The sequence below is a fragment of the Macrobrachium nipponense genome, chromosome 19, assembly GCF_015104395.2.
Source record: "Macrobrachium nipponense isolate FS-2020 chromosome 19, ASM1510439v2, whole genome shotgun sequence".
NCBI lineage: Eukaryota > Metazoa > Arthropoda > Malacostraca > Decapoda > Palaemonidae > Macrobrachium > Macrobrachium nipponense.
In genome coordinates this window covers 73,959,857-73,979,388 of record NC_061088.1, presented here as the reverse complement: position 1 = coordinate 73,979,388, position 19,532 = coordinate 73,959,857, and the positions used below count along the sequence as shown (strand labels likewise).

At 38.3% G+C, this 19,532-nt stretch overlaps 1 protein-coding gene across 1 annotated transcript; it reads right to left on the bottom strand.

Moving 5' to 3' along the window:
- Positions 1–5,923: 5,923 nt before the first annotated feature.
- Positions 5,924–18,112, bottom strand: LOC135218298 (polyadenylate-binding protein 4-like). The gene is made up of 5 exons (XM_064254521.1): positions 17,898–18,112; positions 11,776–11,884; positions 10,843–10,986; positions 8,116–8,268; positions 5,924–7,918 (listed from the first exon to the last, which is right to left on the bottom strand). The coding sequence occupies exons 2-5, from the start codon at positions 11,863–11,865 to the stop codon at positions 6,368–6,370; spliced, it is 1,938 nt and encodes a 645-aa protein (XP_064110591.1). The 5' UTR covers positions 11,866–11,884; positions 17,898–18,112; the 3' UTR covers positions 5,924–6,367.
- Between the last annotated feature and the right edge of the window lie 1,420 nt (positions 18,113–19,532).

Sequence of the window (19,532 nt, the reverse complement as noted above, 5' to 3'; positions counted from 1 at the left end):
CTATTTGCTGGATCTCTTTATCTTGTTGTTCAACAATCCAGCTCCGTTTCTTTCTAGGCTTCATAGCCTTAATTTCATCAAATTAACGCATGGACTGAGCGTATATGGTTGAAAACTGTATGTATGACTTATCATAGGTCATGATAAATGTTGTAAAATAAAATGGAAATAAGTTTCTGTATTTGCTCAACTTTGCAAAACACATGGAGAAAGAGCAGTGCGTACGTATAGCTGAGTGTGTAAGCTTATGATGCATGTATAATGTTTGTATTACTCCATGCAGTGGAGATACGAATACTGGCAGAGAAAATGTTGATTGTAAAGCGGTGAATGACCAGAATGCTAAAATTCATAGCTGTGACAGAGTGGGAAGATATTACAAAAGAGGAATTGAGGAAATACAGTCCAGTGGCTGGAAAATGGACTGAGAAATCCTCTGGACATGTTATGAGAAGGGAAGATGAACAGACAGCCAGATTAGATGGGGACATAAAATGCTGAAAACCAGTATGAAGACCCAATAATAATGGAAAAATTGCACAGATGAAGGCTTAGGCCAGATGTGAATCCAGCAGACAGAGTAAATTACAGAGAAGGAAAGAGCACATTAGAATGTCATTGGCTGCCTGTACAGTAGGTGGGGAACCTCTCAAGTTCCTTCCTTTACTTCATTTTCCCAAATACCTACTTAAGAGTTAGTGGCCCTAAAGCATTCTACACATACATTCTTGAATTAATACCAGATGGTTTTCCACAACTGAAGATGACTGCTAAACTAAACCTGGGCTGAAACCTCTACATAAAGGAAAAAGACACTACTGACTTCCTTTGGGAATAACCAATGTTGTCTTTCTAAAGAAAAGGCCTCAGATGGCATAACACCTCTAAAACTAAGCTGGCCCATAGGTTCACACACCTTTGAAATCTGGCTAGCACCATTCCATGTGACAACAGCCGCATTCAGAACTTCATATCATCCTTAGAGGACACCCCAAATAGGATAAGACCCAAATCAACAAGCCAGAGGTTCACTGGAAGTTAGTCATGGCAACCGACTTCATGGTTTTGCTGGGCTATACCAAAAAATCCTTTCATTGAAGCTGCTTCAGTGGTAGGCTCTTTGTCCGGTTGATGAGTCTACCTACCCCAAATGATAATGGACCTCATTATCTTTTGGAGGTGCCTATTCAACTTATCCTGTTGCAGTTTCAAAGTTGTAGGGCTCTCTTGTTGATGGATTTTAGGGCAAAAGCCCAGGCATTGGGGCCAAAGAAGCCATTCAGCGCCATAATGGAAAGTAAATAAATTACATTATAAATGAGTTAATAAGTGTATGAAGAAAATGGATCATAGATAAATTACCATATGACTAATGAATGAATTAATGAAGAAAATGCTTAATAAATAAATATATATCTATGATGTGATATATAAAAAATAATTAAATGTTATTCAAAAATGTTTATGGACTTTAAAAAGGAGATGAGAGCAGAAATATCTGCTTCATCTCCCAAAATATCACAAAGGGATTTACCCCTAAAATATCTCTCTCTTGCTTGCAAGTTCCAGGAATTTAATTACCCGCCAACAACAAGGGCAGTGAAGAATGTTTCAGCAGATGCAGAACTTACTGACTCATCCCTCTTAGGCTCTTAAGAAGAACCAAGGTTGAATTAACACTACAGGAAGACCCGTGTTCTTCAACTGTAATAGATTGTGGTCGACCTAGTAAGAACGTGTTTGGTACCATGCACAAGTAATCATATGAGCCAGGGCTGGTTTTGAGCATTAGTGGTCGAACAGTTTGTGCCATTACATGTCCAAAGCTAATCATGCAGAACTGGGAGTCAAAAACCACAGGGTGTGCTCCTCCTGCTGTACGTCCAGGGAGACAGCTCACACAGGGAGTCCAAGTGAGACCTGCTTTCACAAGTAGCCTGGGTAAACAACCAGCTCTGCCAAGCTTATGGACTAAGGTGTCCATACTCACCCCAGACCACCAGTCCTGTGAAAGAGAGATGTCCATCACCCTTCTTCGAGAAATAATGGCACCCACAAGTTTGACGAGACTTCCTAGAGAAGACTTCCAAGCTATTTTTTCTGTGGTTTGAAGATTATATAATGTGAAGCTGGTGCAAGAGTGGAGGAGGATGAACACGTGTTTAGGATAAAGAGGCCCACAAGGAAGCAGAAACCTATTTAACCTTGTTCTTACCATAACTCGCACTCATCTTTTTCTCTACACACAAGTCTTTAACAGTTCAGGTAAGGGTCAGTGAATGTATGGGAAACATAACACCAAGAATAACAAATATAGCAACAATGGCAACATTACGAGTCACCTGTCAGCATCAAGAACAACAGATCTGCTTTTGGCCACAGCTAAATGCTCAAAGTGGGCAATGAAGGAAGGCTTTTCCAACAAGTCAAGATGGCCAGGGAACTCTCGGCATCTTTTTAAGCCCCGTCCACACGGCTCAATGAACTGTGTTTGATGTGACATCGGAAGCGATTGACGTCAGAGCCTTTTCGGTTGTTTGTTTGTATGGTGTTTTTACGTTGCATGGAACCAGTGGTTGTTCAGCAATGGGACCAACGGCTTTACGTGACTTCCGAATCACGTCGAGAGTGAACTTCTCCTTTTCGGTTGTAACTGCACTTCTGACGTCACATCGAGCAAAGTTCAACCGTGACTCGTGAGGACAGGGTCTTAAGGCCTGTCCACAGGACCGGGCCTGATCGGTGTGCTCCAGGGTTGACGGGCAAATTCTGGCGGACTTATCCGTGAATGTTGTCCACACGGGTGAGGCGATGGAGAGGTGGGCGTGCCCGACGATGCCAGTAGTGTGTTCAGTGCGGTACGATAAACATGGTGCCTACCGCAAAGAAGAAGATAGTGTAGCATGATAATTGCTTTGTGTGTGATGAAAAAGAAAAGAATATGGTGCAAATAATGGCTCAGTAGAAGAAATGTATATGGTTCACGTACGTCTGCCAGGGTCGAAGCTCAAGCCATCGGGTACCACCATGGTGATTTTGCTACAAGACCCATCGGGCAATTTGACGGTTTGCCCATCAAGTGTGCCCGTTAGAGGGGAAGTCCGCCGATCAGGCCCGATCGTGTGGACAGGCCTTTAGGCTGAGCAACAGGCAAAATGGGGACATCTAGACTGTATAGCACGGGGAAACGAGCAATTAACAGGCGTGGAAGTGAAGTGTCACAGCTATTATATACAACTCATTGGAGTGAGGGGAAGTTAAATTACTTCCCATAGATACAGGTCTTCTTAGGCCTACTCCAGTTTGAGATTAATTTCTGCCATTGGTAGGGTAATAACTTCCTCCACCCATTGTGAAGTTCCCCTGGATACTTTCCCCTATAAAGAAAACAGCAAACATTGAGATAGTTAAGGGACATCACAACCTTGAGCACATTTCTACTTCAATTATTTTCCATCCCAACCACCCATACATACAAAATCAATGGAGCAAACCAAACTCCTCCACCTGTTACTACTTGGCTATCTTGTCAGTGAGCATCAGTAACCAAATCAGCTTGGCCCGAACACACTCCTATATTTAAGCTTGCAGCTTTCCTCTCACAGATACAAAAGTACTATCATTGGAAGGTTTATAGACCATTTGAAAACTTGGTAACTGTCGCAAATATTAACCAGGGACATACTGGTCCGATTTTCATTCTTCATCAAGTACCCTAAAGTCACAGTAGCGTAGCCAGTTCAGTGACAAGGCACAGTAATACTACAAAGTATTTACTACTTTAGATTCAACACAAAATATTTTTGATTTACCATTCCATTCCAGTCTTTGAGATTGCTTTATAGTAGACATTAAGAGGATAAAGGACAATTGTCACACTTTCAACATGGTTCCTGTTAGCATTTTGAGTGCCTTTCATACCTACAAGTTTTATTTGTATGGTGTTTTTAAGTTGAATAGAACCAGTGGTTATTCAGCAACGGAACCAATGCTTTATGCGGTTTCCAAACCACACGTTGAGAATGAACTATCACCAGATATATACACATCTCTGACCCCACAATTGAATGCCCGACAATCGAACTCACGGCCAACGAGGCGGCAGGCAGACCCAATACCAACCACACCACTGTGCTTTGATGCCTACAAGTAGAGGATGTTGAACATTTCTAGCAGTTGCACTTTCACTGGTTTCAATTTGGTTGCGGACTGCAATCTGTTGATACAACCCGAGACAAAAATTAATGTTTTAAGGATTGGTTTGGTTTGGTTTTATAAAGTTTAGGTGTAACACCAAGCACTGGGGCAGCAAAGGCCATTCAGCGCTTACTGTATAACTATGAAATTATAAGACTTGTTATATGACATAAAGCAGGTTTATGTCCGAGATAATTTACTATATGTATTTTGTAGTGGGGCATTTTCTCCCAATAGTTCAAGTGATATATTATATATATAGTTGGATCTTAGTTTTCTTTATTGCATTTAGTTAGCAAGTACGACAATGGTCACAGTAAGTGGCCCGTCTTTCCTCGCCTTGCAACAAAATATGTGTTAAGTATGTCCTATTCTTAATCTTGTCAATAGGACATCTTCTCTTCTTTGACATTGTCGTCTATTACAAGGTTTTACAGATTTAATTTAGGATTTAATTCTAGCCATTCTTATTCCCATTTTGATTGACTATTCATTTGTTGTTGTTTTGATGTCATTGTAAGCTTTTTTTTATATATATATATATATATACATACTTTTAATACCCTCCTTTTTGGCTTTTGTCCACCTCATTACCCTTCATGCCCACATGGAAAGGGAACCAAGTTTTTTATATTTATAGATTTCCGTAATATTATAATCTCTATCCATTCCCTTATTTCTTCAATTACGGGATGAGAAACGTTGTCTTAGGGATTCTAATGCACCGTAAGAACCCGTGTATATTACAAAGGCATCGTTTGCCTTTCCCACAATAATGGTATGTTTTATAGCCTCTAATATAGCATTTATCTCTGCAGTGAATAGAGCATATTTTAGGAATTTTTCCACTTTATATTTTTTGTTACTACAGCATAGCCTACACCCTCCTTCGACTTTCAACCATCTGTATAAATACTAATGTCCCGTTTATGTTTTTCCTGGTGTCTACTCCCTAGCTGTAGTTTCTGTACTACAGCAAATCATATCCCTGACGAGAATTGTTACTTTGTATAAATAGCATGATGAAAGTTTACAAGCACACCTGAATTTTCCATTACACATGTTGAATATGTCAAAAGTAACAATGCATAATCTTCGAATAGATTAGTGTTACACCATAAAATCTCAAGCAGTAGTAGTCTGCATTTCATATAAAAACAATGAGCTTACCTAAAAACCACCTTAATTGGAAAAATGATGAATGCAGTAATTCATAAAAAAAATTACTCAATGTCTATATAAGTTAATCACATTCACATAATTGGGCACATTACACAACACAAAAGGAGTGCCCAAAGACAGTCCTGAAGTGAACAAGTTAGCTGGTTTCTTTAAAACCCAGGTATATATTACAGACTTTATAGGACAATCACTAAATTAGCTCACCCCTTTGCAAGGTCTACTTATAGCATGAAGCTTTTGGTACTACATGAGCAATTAAAAAATAGTCAGATATTTCTTTGAATGTTAAACACGTTAAGCAAAACCCTGGTAGCTAGTATGATCGAGCAAACATCTCTGCTATTACTGTAATAATGGTATGTATCAAAAAATCCCCTAGGTTAAAAAAAATACCTAATTAGGTTGTAGAAACAGAAGTATTTTATTTATTGCCAATCTATAATCTTAGCACAACTGTTTACATTTTTTTTAGATTTTATTGAGAGGAAATGTTATGGGTTCATTTTTTGCCCGTGAGAGCATTTTTTGTCTTTATATTTTTATAAAATTTTATCACTTTCACCTTATAAAAGTAGGCATGTCGGAACATAAAAAAAAAGTACTCCCTTTCATTATTCTACCATGATTGATGTTCTGACTTGCCATGTTGCATTATAATGAACTTTAGCTACATTATAACCAACTAGTGGCTTTAATATAGGTTTTTTCATTTTGCAATTTTTTTTAGGTTTTTTATATTTATATATACTGACACCTACCTTGACAAAAGACTGTTCACGTGGTTGCGGTCAAGCTAAATGATTATGCCTCATCAATTGGAGTTAACAGTGTGCAAATAATCATTGGCCATTTATAAACCTTAGACCTTTGTAAAATAAACCAAATTAGTAAAACACTCCAATGATTGGGCACATATTAATAAAAAGTTAACCTTGTAGAAAATAAAATGACAACTACAGGCTGCTTATCTTCCATTGTTAGTTACTATTTAAACGTCTTCCTTCTTCTGAGCAGCCACGACGGCAGCAACTTGTTGTTTAGCCTGGTGGGCCTGAAGCACAGCAACAGCCTCTTCGACTTTATTTTTGAGCGAGTTCCTATCCTCAAGCATATGCAAAAGGTCAGAGTTGTCAATCTCCAACAACATTCCAGTGATCTTACCCGCAAGCTCTGGGTAGATTTCCCGAATGAGTGGGAAGAGACGTTCTCCAAGCATTTGTTTCTGCTCCTGAGGCATGGCAGAAGCAAGCATGGATGGAGTGAGTGGCTCCTGACCCTGGATGTGGACAGCTGGCTGAGCCACAGGAGCCACAGCAGCTGCAGCAGCTGGGCCACCACCTGAAACTGCAGGAGGGTTGCGCATGTTGTTTGTGTACTTGTAGTTGGAAGCACGGGCAGCATTGGAAATTGCTGCAGGAGGAACACCGCCTGCGTTGGGGGCCACTGGGCGACCTGCTTGTAGCAGGTTGGGAATGGGTTGTTGCTGAGCTGCTGCAGCTGCAGCTGCCATGGGTCTGACGTTGCGAGGACCTGGCTGAGCTTGACGGGGTGCTGTCCTGAATGGAGCAGCTTGCATAGGGAAGGTCGTAGTGGCTTGAGCACCTGCACGCACTTGGGCTGTTGGCTGAGCAGGCCAACGAGGAGTAGCTCTGATTTGTGCCATCTGTGGCGAGTAGAAGCGCTGAGCTTGTGGCATGGTTGGCATAAAATAGCTGGTGCCACCAGGTTGGAACATCTGTCCCATTTGCTGCATGCGCATGCCAGCAACACGCTGCATGTACTGTGAAGCTAGATGGGCCTTACGGTCCTCACGGCGCTGGGCAAGTGCTACATACAAGGGTTTGCTTACTAGAATACGGCCATTCATTTCTGTGACAGCACGAGTTGCTTCTTCAGGGGTAGAGAAACAAACAAAGCCAAATCCTTTGGATCGACCATCTTCAGTCATAACCTTGGCACTAGTGATGGTACCATAGTTAGAGAACTCCTTTCGCAGACGTTCGTCATCAATAGAGTCATCCAAGTTCTTGATGTAAAGATTTACTCCCTGGTACCTGTTCATGCGCTCAATCTTCAGCAACTCGAACTTCTTTTTCAACTCTGCCTGACGTTCTCCCTTCTTCTGGGCTCTCCCAACATAAATGATTTTCCCATTCAATTCCTTGCCATTATATTCCTCACAAGCCTTCTCAGCAGCTTCTGGTTCCTCAAAGGCAACAAAACCAAATCCTTTGCTCTTTCCATCATCAGTAACCATAACCCTGTGACTGCTAATCTTGCCAAAAGCACTGAATACCTCGTAGAGCTTGTCATCATCCAAATCTTCGCCAAAGTTCTTGACATACACGTTAGTGAAGCGTTTGGCTTTCTCTCCCAGTTCTTTTTCACGTTCAGCTCTTGGGATGAACTTTCCTACGTACACTTTCTTACCGTTCAGCAACATGCCGTTTACTTTTTGTATAGCATTGCGCGCAGCTTCTTCTGTCTCAAAGTGGACAAACCCATATCCTTTAGAATTACCCATCTCGTCTGTTGCAACCTAAAATATGGAAAAAATTTATCAAACCAAGAAATCCTGTCTAGTAAAATATGCTCAACCACAAATGTTGTACTTGAATATGCTTCACCTACTATAGAAAAATACTCATCCAATCTTACAACTTGGTCAAGTGAGAACCTTTTAACCTCAATTTACACTAATTACCAAATACAAAAATCATGGCTAAATAGACTTACCTTGCAACTAAGGATATTTCCGAAGGCACTGAAGGTGTCATACATTGCCTTATTGTCAATTGACTTATCTAAATTCTTGATGAAAACATTTCCTACCCCGGACTTTCTTAAAGATGGATCACGTTGAGACCACATGATACGGATGGGCTTACCCTGGAATACAAAAATAATACTAAGAACATGAACCCCAAAATCACTTTTGGGAGGAAACGTAATGTCCCTTCTGCCATAACCTAATTTCACTCATTTTTCAATATTAACATGACCTCCAGCAAAATGAAAATTGTCCTGCAAAAATTAAAGCTTCATATTTGAGAAAATCAAGTTTGGGTTCCTGAATTACAACGGGGATTAAGAAGTCTTTCCCCTACCAGTTAGGAGGAGGAGGAGGAGAAAAAAAAAAACTTTACAATGAACTAACCACAGAAAGGACATTACATCTGTGAATGCTTCAGCTTAATACTACTATTTTCATTTAAGTTTAAAACTGAAAAATCTCCAACACCAACAAGATCTAGATTCACTGCCAGAAATTAGTCCAAGGTAACATCATCAATTCTCTACAGATTTAGTAATTTCTCCAAATTTCTCATGGTGTTCTATGCTCCACACATTTAAATTTAGAAAAATGAATTTTTCTTAGCATTGTTGGCTTTTATACAGCAATTTACATAACTTCCTGCCATCAAGAGATGCATATACTGTTAGTTTTACTTTTTAAGTACTAGTACTTAAAAAAATTCTAATTATGACTGATGATTTGTTGTAATTAGCAAGGTAAAAGGCTGTTAAAATTACTGCAAACCTAAATGAAGTACTATACCAATTTGGGGGAGCAATTTGAAAACTCAACTCTTCAGCATTAAAGCATTGTACAGAAAGAATTTTAGAGGGGACTGGGTTTAAGAGAACTGCCAAGAACTGGCAATGGTAAGGCCTAATACACTTCTCAAAAAGTCATGATGCTAAATTGATTAAATTAATTTTACTATGTCACTATTATTAAAATTGTCATTTCTGACTGGCACCCAGCATTTTATTATATAATCAGATGAAAACCCTCACAGACTGGGTTAACTAGACTATAAAACCCAAGCGAGGTTCAAGAAAAATCAGCCTGCAAAGACTAAGTTACTACCACGAAAGAAGAGCTGCTTTTGCACAACAGATATGCTGTGTGTTGCCAAAGGAATATTAGCTTTGAAAGGAAAAGTTTATATAAGAAAATTTTTTAAAATATTTTTATTTTTCATAGCTAACAACCTGATGCCTTAATAGGATAATTACTTCTACTGCTGGCTGGAAAAACTGGCAAAAATATCAAAGATTGTAAAACATTCACCCCAGCATTGATTTTGGTCATCAGCAGCTTCAAACTTTCTGCCATCATAAGTGAACAAACCAAATTACATAAATCCTGTCCAATTCAACAGTCTACAGTAACTTAAGTCATGTCAAAATCAGATATGTACATTAGATTAGATTATAAAATTTATGGCACATAGCCAAGCGCCTGAGCCGAGGGGCCATTCAGCGCATATATATCTTTAAGAATAAAAGTCACTGTCGTACACGCAAACATACACACAACCGATCTAACATACAAATCATTCATTCATAAAAACCAAACAAGAAACCTAAAACAATTAAGAGAAAATTACAATTCATAAAAAAGACCAATATTTTTTAAAAATGTCATAATTTGCTCTGCCTGAGCACCTTCACCTAAAATATCGCCAAGAGACTTTATTTGCCCCAGCAAACAAGCTCTACGATTGTTTTCAAAATGAGGGCACTCCACCAAAATATGCACCACAGTCAAATCCACATGACAAGTGGAACAGCGAGGAACCTGCCTATCCGCTCCACTCATCATTAGATACCCGTGAGTATATTTAGTGTGGCCAATACGTAATCTAGCTAAAACTATCTCAGACCTTCTATCCATCCAGCTATGAGGCCAAGGATGAACAGAAGGCCTAATCGATTTCAATTTAAGATTATTATCTAACGTAGACCAGTGGGCCTGCCACTGGTCTCTACAATAAAATCGAATGGTACTTTTAAAATCAGATACAGGGACGCGATATGTGCATTAGAAATTTATGGCAACTACAATATTGAAGGCATTTCAGTGTTATATCAATGTCCCCTATGCTTTCCACTTGGCAATTCAATTTCCACTTTTACTTCAGAGGAATATTAAATTTTGGCTGCCAAGGAACTCTCAGCCATTTAAGCAATTAAGCACGTGAAAAAGGAGTTGAAGTGATTGGATAAAGATCCACAGAGAAGGATCTAAAAGTGGATTAAGTATATCTTAGTTTAACCAGACCACCAAGCTGATTAACAGCCCTCTTAGGGCTGGCCCAAAGGATTAGATATTTTTAGAGGGTAGAAACCAAGTAGTTACCTAGCAACGGGACCTACAGCTTTTGGGATCAAAACGACATTATGTATAATTTAATTTTTAATCACCAGAAAAATTCCTCCCACTCCACATTGGCAGAGTGGGGAATCTAACTCTATGAACCGGAAGAAAAAAAACTCAAAACTGCAATCAACTTTTAAGTTGAGAGGGGTTGTACAGCAAGATTGAAAAGGGAATGGAGGCAAGGTAAAGGCTAAAAAGTGGGGCCAACTACTAAGGATCTAAAAAATCCTAACACCTTCAGTAAGCCATCAATCAACTAAAACAGCACAGTTTAACATATATAAAAACCTTACCTTCATTACATCAAAATTCATTGTATCAAGAGCTCTCTCTGCATCTGCAGGTTGCTGGAAGTTTACATATGCGTAGCCCAGAGACCTTCTAGTGATCATATCACGACATACTCTGATGGATAACACAGGCCCAGCAGATGAGAACTGAAAATAAAATTAGAATAAAATTACTCTTGAAAATGTAAAGCCGAATAATGTCAACCTTTATTTTCTCAAATTATTTCCACAGGCTTTTCTTTCACAATATAGGAGGTTACATTTGCAAAATTAAAAATTTATTGCTTACAACCCCCATAACTTATGGCCAAGGGAGGCATCTGTTGTACAACTGATGCCGATTAAATTTGAACCCTACATATTTCAAAAGGCCAAAAGACTGAATTAACATTTAAAAGAGAAATTTAAGCCCTGCTCACTGTATTAAGATAGTATTAATCATTAATACATATCTAAAAAAAAAAAAAAAAATTAGTAGTAATTAGATAAAAGCTACAATCTCTAGGAAAGGTATTCGTAGTTACCGTTTCTGATGGGACAGCCCAAGTGATTTCGCAGCGAACTGTTGCACGTAATTTTTTTTTTTTAATTACCTTGACGGTTTGACTAAATGGCCAAGGTTAAGTTTTTTTTTATTTCACTATGAATTTATAAAAAATTTACCAAATATGCTAAAACTCCTAGTATAAAAGTAATTTGCATTTCTCCTTGGTATAGTACATTTGTATTTCTCCTTGGTATAGTACAAAGTGTAAACTATTGCAGCGTACAACTACAATGTTGAACTAGATTACAGACTTCGATAAAGTGTACTCATACATTTTCCAGACATTCCAGTCAAAAATTTACTTCCAGGTTTTAAAGTATAGATACCTACTACACTTGAGGAACAAAAAATATGCGTTCGTGACAAGGTTAAATTTACCAGGGCCTTACCTTCTCAAAAAGCATAGCCTCAGTGCAATCTGCATGGAGATCACCAACGTACAAGGAAGCAAGAGGGTAACTAGGTCCACTAGGATTCATTTTGCTGCCGAGTTATAACCTGAAATTAGAGACTTATTTTACAAACTGTCAACCCTGTAAATTATATATAAAAAAAACCTGATACCTAAAATTGTCCCTTGAACAGAAAGTACTGTTGAGAGAAGAGTAAATTACATAATGTGTAGAACTACCACATAATACAGCTATAGAAAATGTCAAGGATGGTTAAGTTATGTGATATTTGTTCCTCGCTCACAAAAGCTCATCAGCAACAAAAACCTATACTATAAGTAATTAATAAAATACTAAATGAAGTGGAGAGAGAGAGAGAGAGAGAGAGAGAGAGAGAGAGAGAGAGAGAGAGAGAGAGAGAGAGAGAGAGAGAGAGAGAGAGAGAGAGAGAGAGGTTAAATATGATGGCAGCATTGCAGGTGGGGGAACTAACCACACGCACAGATGCAGCATCGCTCTTTCTTGGCAATAGCAACTAAGCTGTGGTTAGATGCTGGATTATGAATGTATAATGCCAAGTTTGTTTATCTAGGAAAAGTCTGCCAACTGGTCATTTTGAGTAAAATTAACATGGAGACCCACTTTGGTCAGAAGGAACTGTTTCAATACAACTGGCATCTATCCCCAACCGAGAAATATTTGTTTACCAGGGAAAAGTGACATACTATAACCTACCCTGTATGTTGGCATAGTATCCAGGATGGTGGAACAAATGGCATAGTGTAGTTTCCCAAAACCTCAACCTACATTAAAAAAAAAACTATTCCGGAAGACTAACTAAGATGGATGGTAGCATAAGAATTAAAGTTGCAGTCTTCAGCATTTTAATCAATAAAGCAACACCCCCACCCCCCAATTAAAAACCAATCCAATTCCTTTAGATTTCTTCCAAAGTTAACAGATAAAAGTATATTTATAAATTTTAAGAAGCAATTTTGAAAACTTACAAGCGCCCACCAGAGGGAGAATCATCCCTGTGGAGGGCTGTCCAAAATCCAAACAGTGAAAATCTTTCTGCCATAATGTCACTCACCCTGGATTTTATTTAATATAATTTTCTTGGAAGCTGCCATTAAATGATGCTTGCTATAAATTAGTAAAGTTCAAACTGCAATTTCTCTGTATTGTGCCATGTCATGCTCCTGAGTATCCACAATTGTACACATTAACTTTATGAGAGTTAATATCAATAGCATTAAGCTTTAAAACTGCTGTAAATCTTCCAGTAATCCTTCAAGATTTAAAAAACCAAGAAAAATCACAATTTTTGCAATTATATTTTATTTTTCCTAACTATACAAACCTGAGGTCCTTTGCATAGGGATATACTTTTGAGCTATGGCGCAAGTATATCCCTATGTAAAGGACAGGGGGTTTGTATATCATGTAGGAACAATGCCGTTTTCCCCTTGTCCAAGTAATCTTTATGAATTTAAAGCTAACAGTCCCAAAAAACACACTACAAGCCTTAGTTGATCAATTTACAGAAATTCTTTGCTTTACAAACTTGGGAACAATTGATAGGAGCAACCTAAGCAAGTGGCTGAGAAAGTTCATTAGTGTCACAAACAAAAATTGATCGAAACAATCTAAACATGTGGCCGAGAAACTTCATTAGTCACAAACTTGAAATTAATCGAAACACAAGGGGCTGAGAAAATTCATTAGAGTCATGCTACTTTGGTGTTCTTGATTCAAGTCTGTATGGTGAAGGGATGGGAAATTCCTCAATACGTATAAGTTAAAACTTACTGGGGGGGGGGGGGGGGACCAAGGCCAACAGTAACCTACATGACTACACAATTTGCTAGACAAAAATTACAATGGATTTCAGCATGTTTTTCCAGTTAAAAAAAAAAATCCAATGTCAAGAATGCAAATTTAGTGTGTTAACTTTAATAGCAATACAGAGTAATTTAGTTTTAATTTTATTTTTTTTTTTTTTTAATTTGAAGACTGCAATTTTTAGTGTGGCAACTTTAATACAAAATCTTCAAACTTTGAGAGAAAAAAAAGCTAAGGTTTAAAACTTTAATATTATGTAGTTCCTAATATCAGTACAACTGAAACTACATACTGGCACATAACCTAGTTGCTCACTACACATGAACAATTTTGCCACACATGCCTGTGAATACAAAAAGTTTTAGTAAAACTGATCACTGCAGAGACCTTTGCTACAATAATTAACAGTTATAGTGAAAGAAGGGTGCCATGTTTAGTACCAGTCTTTTCAAGATTAACATAAAAACAAAAAACAAACAACCTGCAGTAAGTAATCCAGTCTGCGACTGTGAGGAAGCAGGTCAGAGTAGTGGTCTTCAGTTTTATAAATTTCATACATCCCATCTGCTTGCTAGCCAATTTCAGTGGCATGCAGAACATTAATGTACACAGGGTGCATTCAGTGCGATAGCGGCTCTGAATTTTGAATAGATGAGCTCTAAATATGGATGGATCTCTTATTAGGTAGGTAGATACTTTTCAATACCAAACCCCTTACGACCTGGGTACTGAGTATATTGCATGGTCACGTCTCAAAAATGCCAACAACAGTCAAGACAACTGTGTGCCTATAGTGTGTTTACTTTTCTAAGATCACTGGGGTGTGGCTTGTACAGATATCATACGTTTCTAATTTTCATGTTATGGTAATCATATTAGCTTCATGGAGCTAATCGAAATAGTTTTCATTTCTTGAAATGCAGTTCTTTGTTTGCATCAGATAATTTGAATATATTCTATTACGTATATTTTTCGTTAAAACCTCAATTCCAGCAATGAAAGTGAAGATATGGCATATTTTCCCCCCAGCAATGTCAGATCTGAGTTAGGGGACCTATGATTTTTAAGAGGATTTAAAAGGTCATGATCAATATCATTAAAGGATACTCGCTCTCGATCACCCAGTGATAAGTATGGACAGCCCAAGTGCCTCGTGTAAACACCCTCACCCCCCATCTGGGACCAAGGAAATATTTCTATAATATCCTGAAATACTTAATTTTATAAGATCATCATGAAGGTCCTGTAACTGATGTTTCGAAGGCTATCCAGAGAAGACCCGAAGCAACAGTGTCGGAAATGACTATTCGTAGACTTGACAAGGAAGCAAGAGAGGCAGGAAATATAGTGGAATCTCCAGTTTCAAAAAAGAAGAGAAAGTGAGTCCTGTGACTGACTTGGATGGTTTTGATAAAAATGTTATACAAAGAAGGAATGGGTGGTTGTCTTTTCTAAGGGCATAATAGATCTATTGACTTGAAATTATGTTTCAAAGTCCAAACACCGGAACCAACTGGCCATTCAGCACATTTATAATTATAGAAAGAGAAAGGACTAGCCAAATAGAATCGGGAACGGGAAAACAAAAAATAAAAAATAAAAAAAAAGTTAACAGGGAAGAAGCAAACCCTTTCCCTTGACTCTCTAAGTCTAAAGCAAATCTTCTTGAGGATTATTATATATGCGGGAGGCATTTAATGGGACTTGCATACCCGTAGATATGACAACTCTGCCTTTTCTACCTGGCCCCACCAGAGCGATCTTAGAAAAGTAAACGCACTATAGTAAGACATTTCTGGGGGAATATAAACCAATCAGACTTTCACCTAGCCTAAGCCTGTGCACCATGTTCTAACCTGGTTAAGAGGCTGGAACCTCAAAATGTAATTTTTAGGTTACCTTAAATGTTGCACGCAATGTCCCTTTGACGGCCCAAGCCCACAAGTACCTACTTTATGACCCCTAACTCAGCATTCTATCCAGAACATAAGCTTTTGAGAGTGCATATCCGCAAACAGACTAGTATAGTTTACAGTTTAGAAGGTGGACTGCGCAACACCTTTTGCCCAGCTCATAATCCCTCCGCCAAGGTAAGTAGTCCCTTCGACCTGGAAGACCTACCATCCCCGTGAGGTGCGACCATTCAAAACAGTCAACATGGCGTCACAGTCTACTTCTGTGACAATATTGACGTGTTGTGTTAAGTTCCTTTTTAAAAGTGGCCTTTTTGGCAATTTTAGTGGTCAATATGAACACTGCAAATAGGGAACAATGAACCTCATGAAAGAGGAAGACAGTTCTGTGCCCTAAGTCAGGTTAGTGTGGTTAGGTCACAACCTTTGTACCATACTGTGGGGGTCCTTCGCCCCCCACCCAAGTTAGGTTGGTTCATTTGGTTAGGTCACAATCATTGTTACTATACTGGGGGATCTAGTCCCGGCCAGGTTAAGGCATGCGCCATAAGTCAGCTTTGGTTGGTTCATTTGGTTTAGGCTTTTATATAATCTATTACTGCAAGTTTTCAAAAATCGCACCAAAACATACACGCCAGCTTGTTTGTATTCGTCCGCCAATTTAGCAGACTAAACTCTTAGCCAACTAAACTGTAGGCACTCCTTGGGTAGTTTGCATATCAGTGGACGTCAGTTACAGCGCCTATCCAAGTTTCAGCCGATTTCAACCCTGAGGCTAGTGTGCACAGTGAAACAGTACCTCTTGCCAGAATAAACAAGCTTGACAAGAATATTTAAATATGCAGGTAAGGCGTGAGGCACTATTCTGCCACGATCTTAACTGACAGCACACATTAACAAGAAAATAGTTGATATGCAAACTACCCAAGAATTGTATAGGGGAAACAAGAGTGGACTAGCTGATCCAGTCTTGTCCGCTTGATGATCCACCCTCCAAACAAGTACTTTTGCTACTTGAAAGGAGAGTAGCTAGAGGTCTCTAGGTGTTGCTCCCGCAACCAATGACTTTCTACAGACGCAATCCACGGTGGCCTAGACTATGGCAATAGACGTTTACCCATGTTATTTTACCTCCTGAACAAGAATTTAAAGTAAAATTTATTCGGAAGACTGTAATTAACCCCCCGGGGCCAGTACTAAACACAGCGAAATACATTGGACGTCCCGTAATGGATGTCGTATTCGTGGTTACATTCCTTGCAGTTCGTGCGGAACTATTAGTTAGAATTACCCTGCAAGAAACTTAACCGCGGATATGACATCCACTAGGGATTGGGGCGTCCAATGCATTTCGCCGTGTTAAGTACTGGCCCCTGGGGGTTAATTACAGTTGTCCGAATAAACATTACTTTCAATTCTTGTTCAGTAGGTTAAACTGCATAGAAAAACCGCAACTGCCATTAGGTAGTCCACTCTGTTGTTTCCCCTAATAATCGAATAGCAATTTGTCAAAGACACCAGCCTAGCCTGGGGTTCCAGAGGACAGGAAATTCGACCAAACCTTAACCGCACTGAACAGGCCAAGCTGAGGTAGTCTTTTTTTTTACCCGTCCCAAAAAGGACAATCCTCGTTGAATGTTAGATTAAGAAAACCAAAAAAAAACTGACTGCCATCTTCGCCTTAATGAAATCTTATTAGATCTTAACCTATAACCTTGACCTAGTATAGGTAGTGCATTAGTCTAACCCTGGCCTAAAACAAGGAACGTGGTAGGGGGGGGGGGATATAAACAGGGCTAACCAGTGCGCACGTTGTTCCAAGGGCAAAATGCACCATTTTTTTTTTTTTACATTTTACTGCAAGATATCAAACGAAGGATTGGCCTTATGGATATAAAGTAAATACAATAGGCTAGGATTGTTAAATAAAAATGCAAACTAGGTTATTCGTAATGCAATCAATCAAAGTCACCTAACGCACGATTCACTATGCGTCATGGATCAAAGTGTTAATTTACAATCAAAACTCACACAAAATTACAAATTTAAGGTCTAAATCATCACATGGATAAGACAGGAGGAATCCGGAGCGGAATTTCCCAGGATACAAAATTCCAGACGAATCAGCCTTCGTCTCGTCCGTCTGTCTGTCTGTCGGTCCGTCTGTGGAGGGCGGCCATGACACCTTCCTCGGTGGCTGGAAATTCCACCATATGGCCGCGAAAAAACCTTCCCACGAGCGATTCTATACCTTCGAACACTCTTAACTCCAATTCACTGGCATTTCCAGTAACTTTAAAAACACACAGCTCACTTACAAATCAACAAAAACAATTGCTTTTCGCCACACGAGGTACTTACCAACAATGCCACAAACTATAGTATAGATGTTTCTAAATCACTTCTGTTTCAAAACCCTTTGCAATTTTTATTTAGATTTTTTAAGATTTTATGATTTTTTTGGATTTTTTTTTAAAGTTTTATGACAAAGATTATGTCAGTGGTGTGTGATACTAATATAAAATTAGCGACACACAACCACACGTGAACAGACCCTACGTGTAAATGAAATAGGGGTAAGGGAAGGAGCACACTCGTCGTCTATATATAACCTTCGACCGGCGAACGACTCGCCTCCCTCCGCGAGGAGAACTAGAGCCGTACTTTCTAACTCGTTTCGTTAAACATTGGACGTTATTTCACTTAAATAGTCCCATTTCCACGAGTTACCTCTATATCTTATCACAAGGACCCTCTTGAGTGTAATAGCTGGATTCTTTTTTCTATAAGATGTTAAATAAAAAAAAAACAATCTATGACGTATGTGAAAGTTATAACTACGCAGGCATCAACTTTAAAAGTAACTAGCATGGTTGTTTCATATGTTGTTATTTACTATCGTTAGCAATAAATAAACCAGCGATGTACTTACGATTATTATAATTATATGTTTATTTGTTTGTTTAATAGAGATAATTTGAAATTAATGCAAAGGAAGATCATTAACAACAACGATGACACAAATTAAATTATCGTACATGATATCAAGGCCAAATCTGAGATCGTACACAGCCAAGGGCCCACAAGGTATAGTTTGCAGACATGGTGACTTTGGAAATTTTGACTCGTTAATTATTGTCGGAAGTGGACATTAGGACAATAAATATATTCCTGACATGTTTTCCTGTTGAAGTTCTTCGTATATTAGTTCTTGTTACATCAATTATTATTCTTAATGTTATATCGCTGATCATTCTTCACTCTCAACCGATATTTCGCTGTTTAGTAAATATTGAAAAATATTTATTTGTTTCTAGTAATAACGACAAATGAACAAATAAATAACTGACGTTTCTATCATTAATCGTATGCTAATTGTCCGTTATTATCTGTGTACATTGTTGCATAATCCACTGTCTCTTCAAGTGGCTTTCAATGCATATCTAAAACTTTTACTGTTAGACAAGGTTAACTTCATACGTATGTCTATACATGCGTCCTTCGTAACCGCTATATTTATGTTTTCTGTAACTGCAGCGTCTGTAGTTCTTTTACTGTAATGATTAATGAACACACACACATATATATAGAATGCGTGTATGTATGTATGTATGTATGTATGTATGTATGTATGTATGTTGTATGTATGTATGTATACGTAAATATGTGAAATTTCTACGAGAAAACAGATGCATTATTTGTAGAAACTATCTTTTTAATTAGATTCTGAATTGTTCTTAGAAAAAAAGTTGTATAGGCTGAAGGAATAAAAAATATGGTCTCTGCAAATGATGAATGACATCAATAGAATGTGCACACACACACACACACACACACACATATATATATATATATATATATATATATATATATATATATATATGAATACACATAGATATAATATATATGCAAAATATATAAATACACATACACACACATACTATACATAATCCGACAATCGGCGCTGAATTCTGATTAAAATTCTAGAAATAAGTG

Excerpts from the sequence above, each read along its gene's own strand:
- LOC135218298 (XM_064254521.1), bottom strand. The coding sequence starts at position 11,865 with ATGAATCCTAGTGGACCTAGTTACCCTCTTGCTTCCTTGTACGTTGGT. Across the intron at positions 10,987-11,775 it reads AGGCTATGCTTTTTGAGAAG|TTCTCATCTGCTGGGCCTGT; the intron begins GTAAGGCCCTGG and ends TTTTATTTTCAG. Across the intron at positions 8,269-10,842 it reads TGAATTTTGATGTAATGAAG|GGTAAGCCCATCCGTATCAT; the intron begins GTAAGGTTTTTA and ends TTTGTATTCCAG.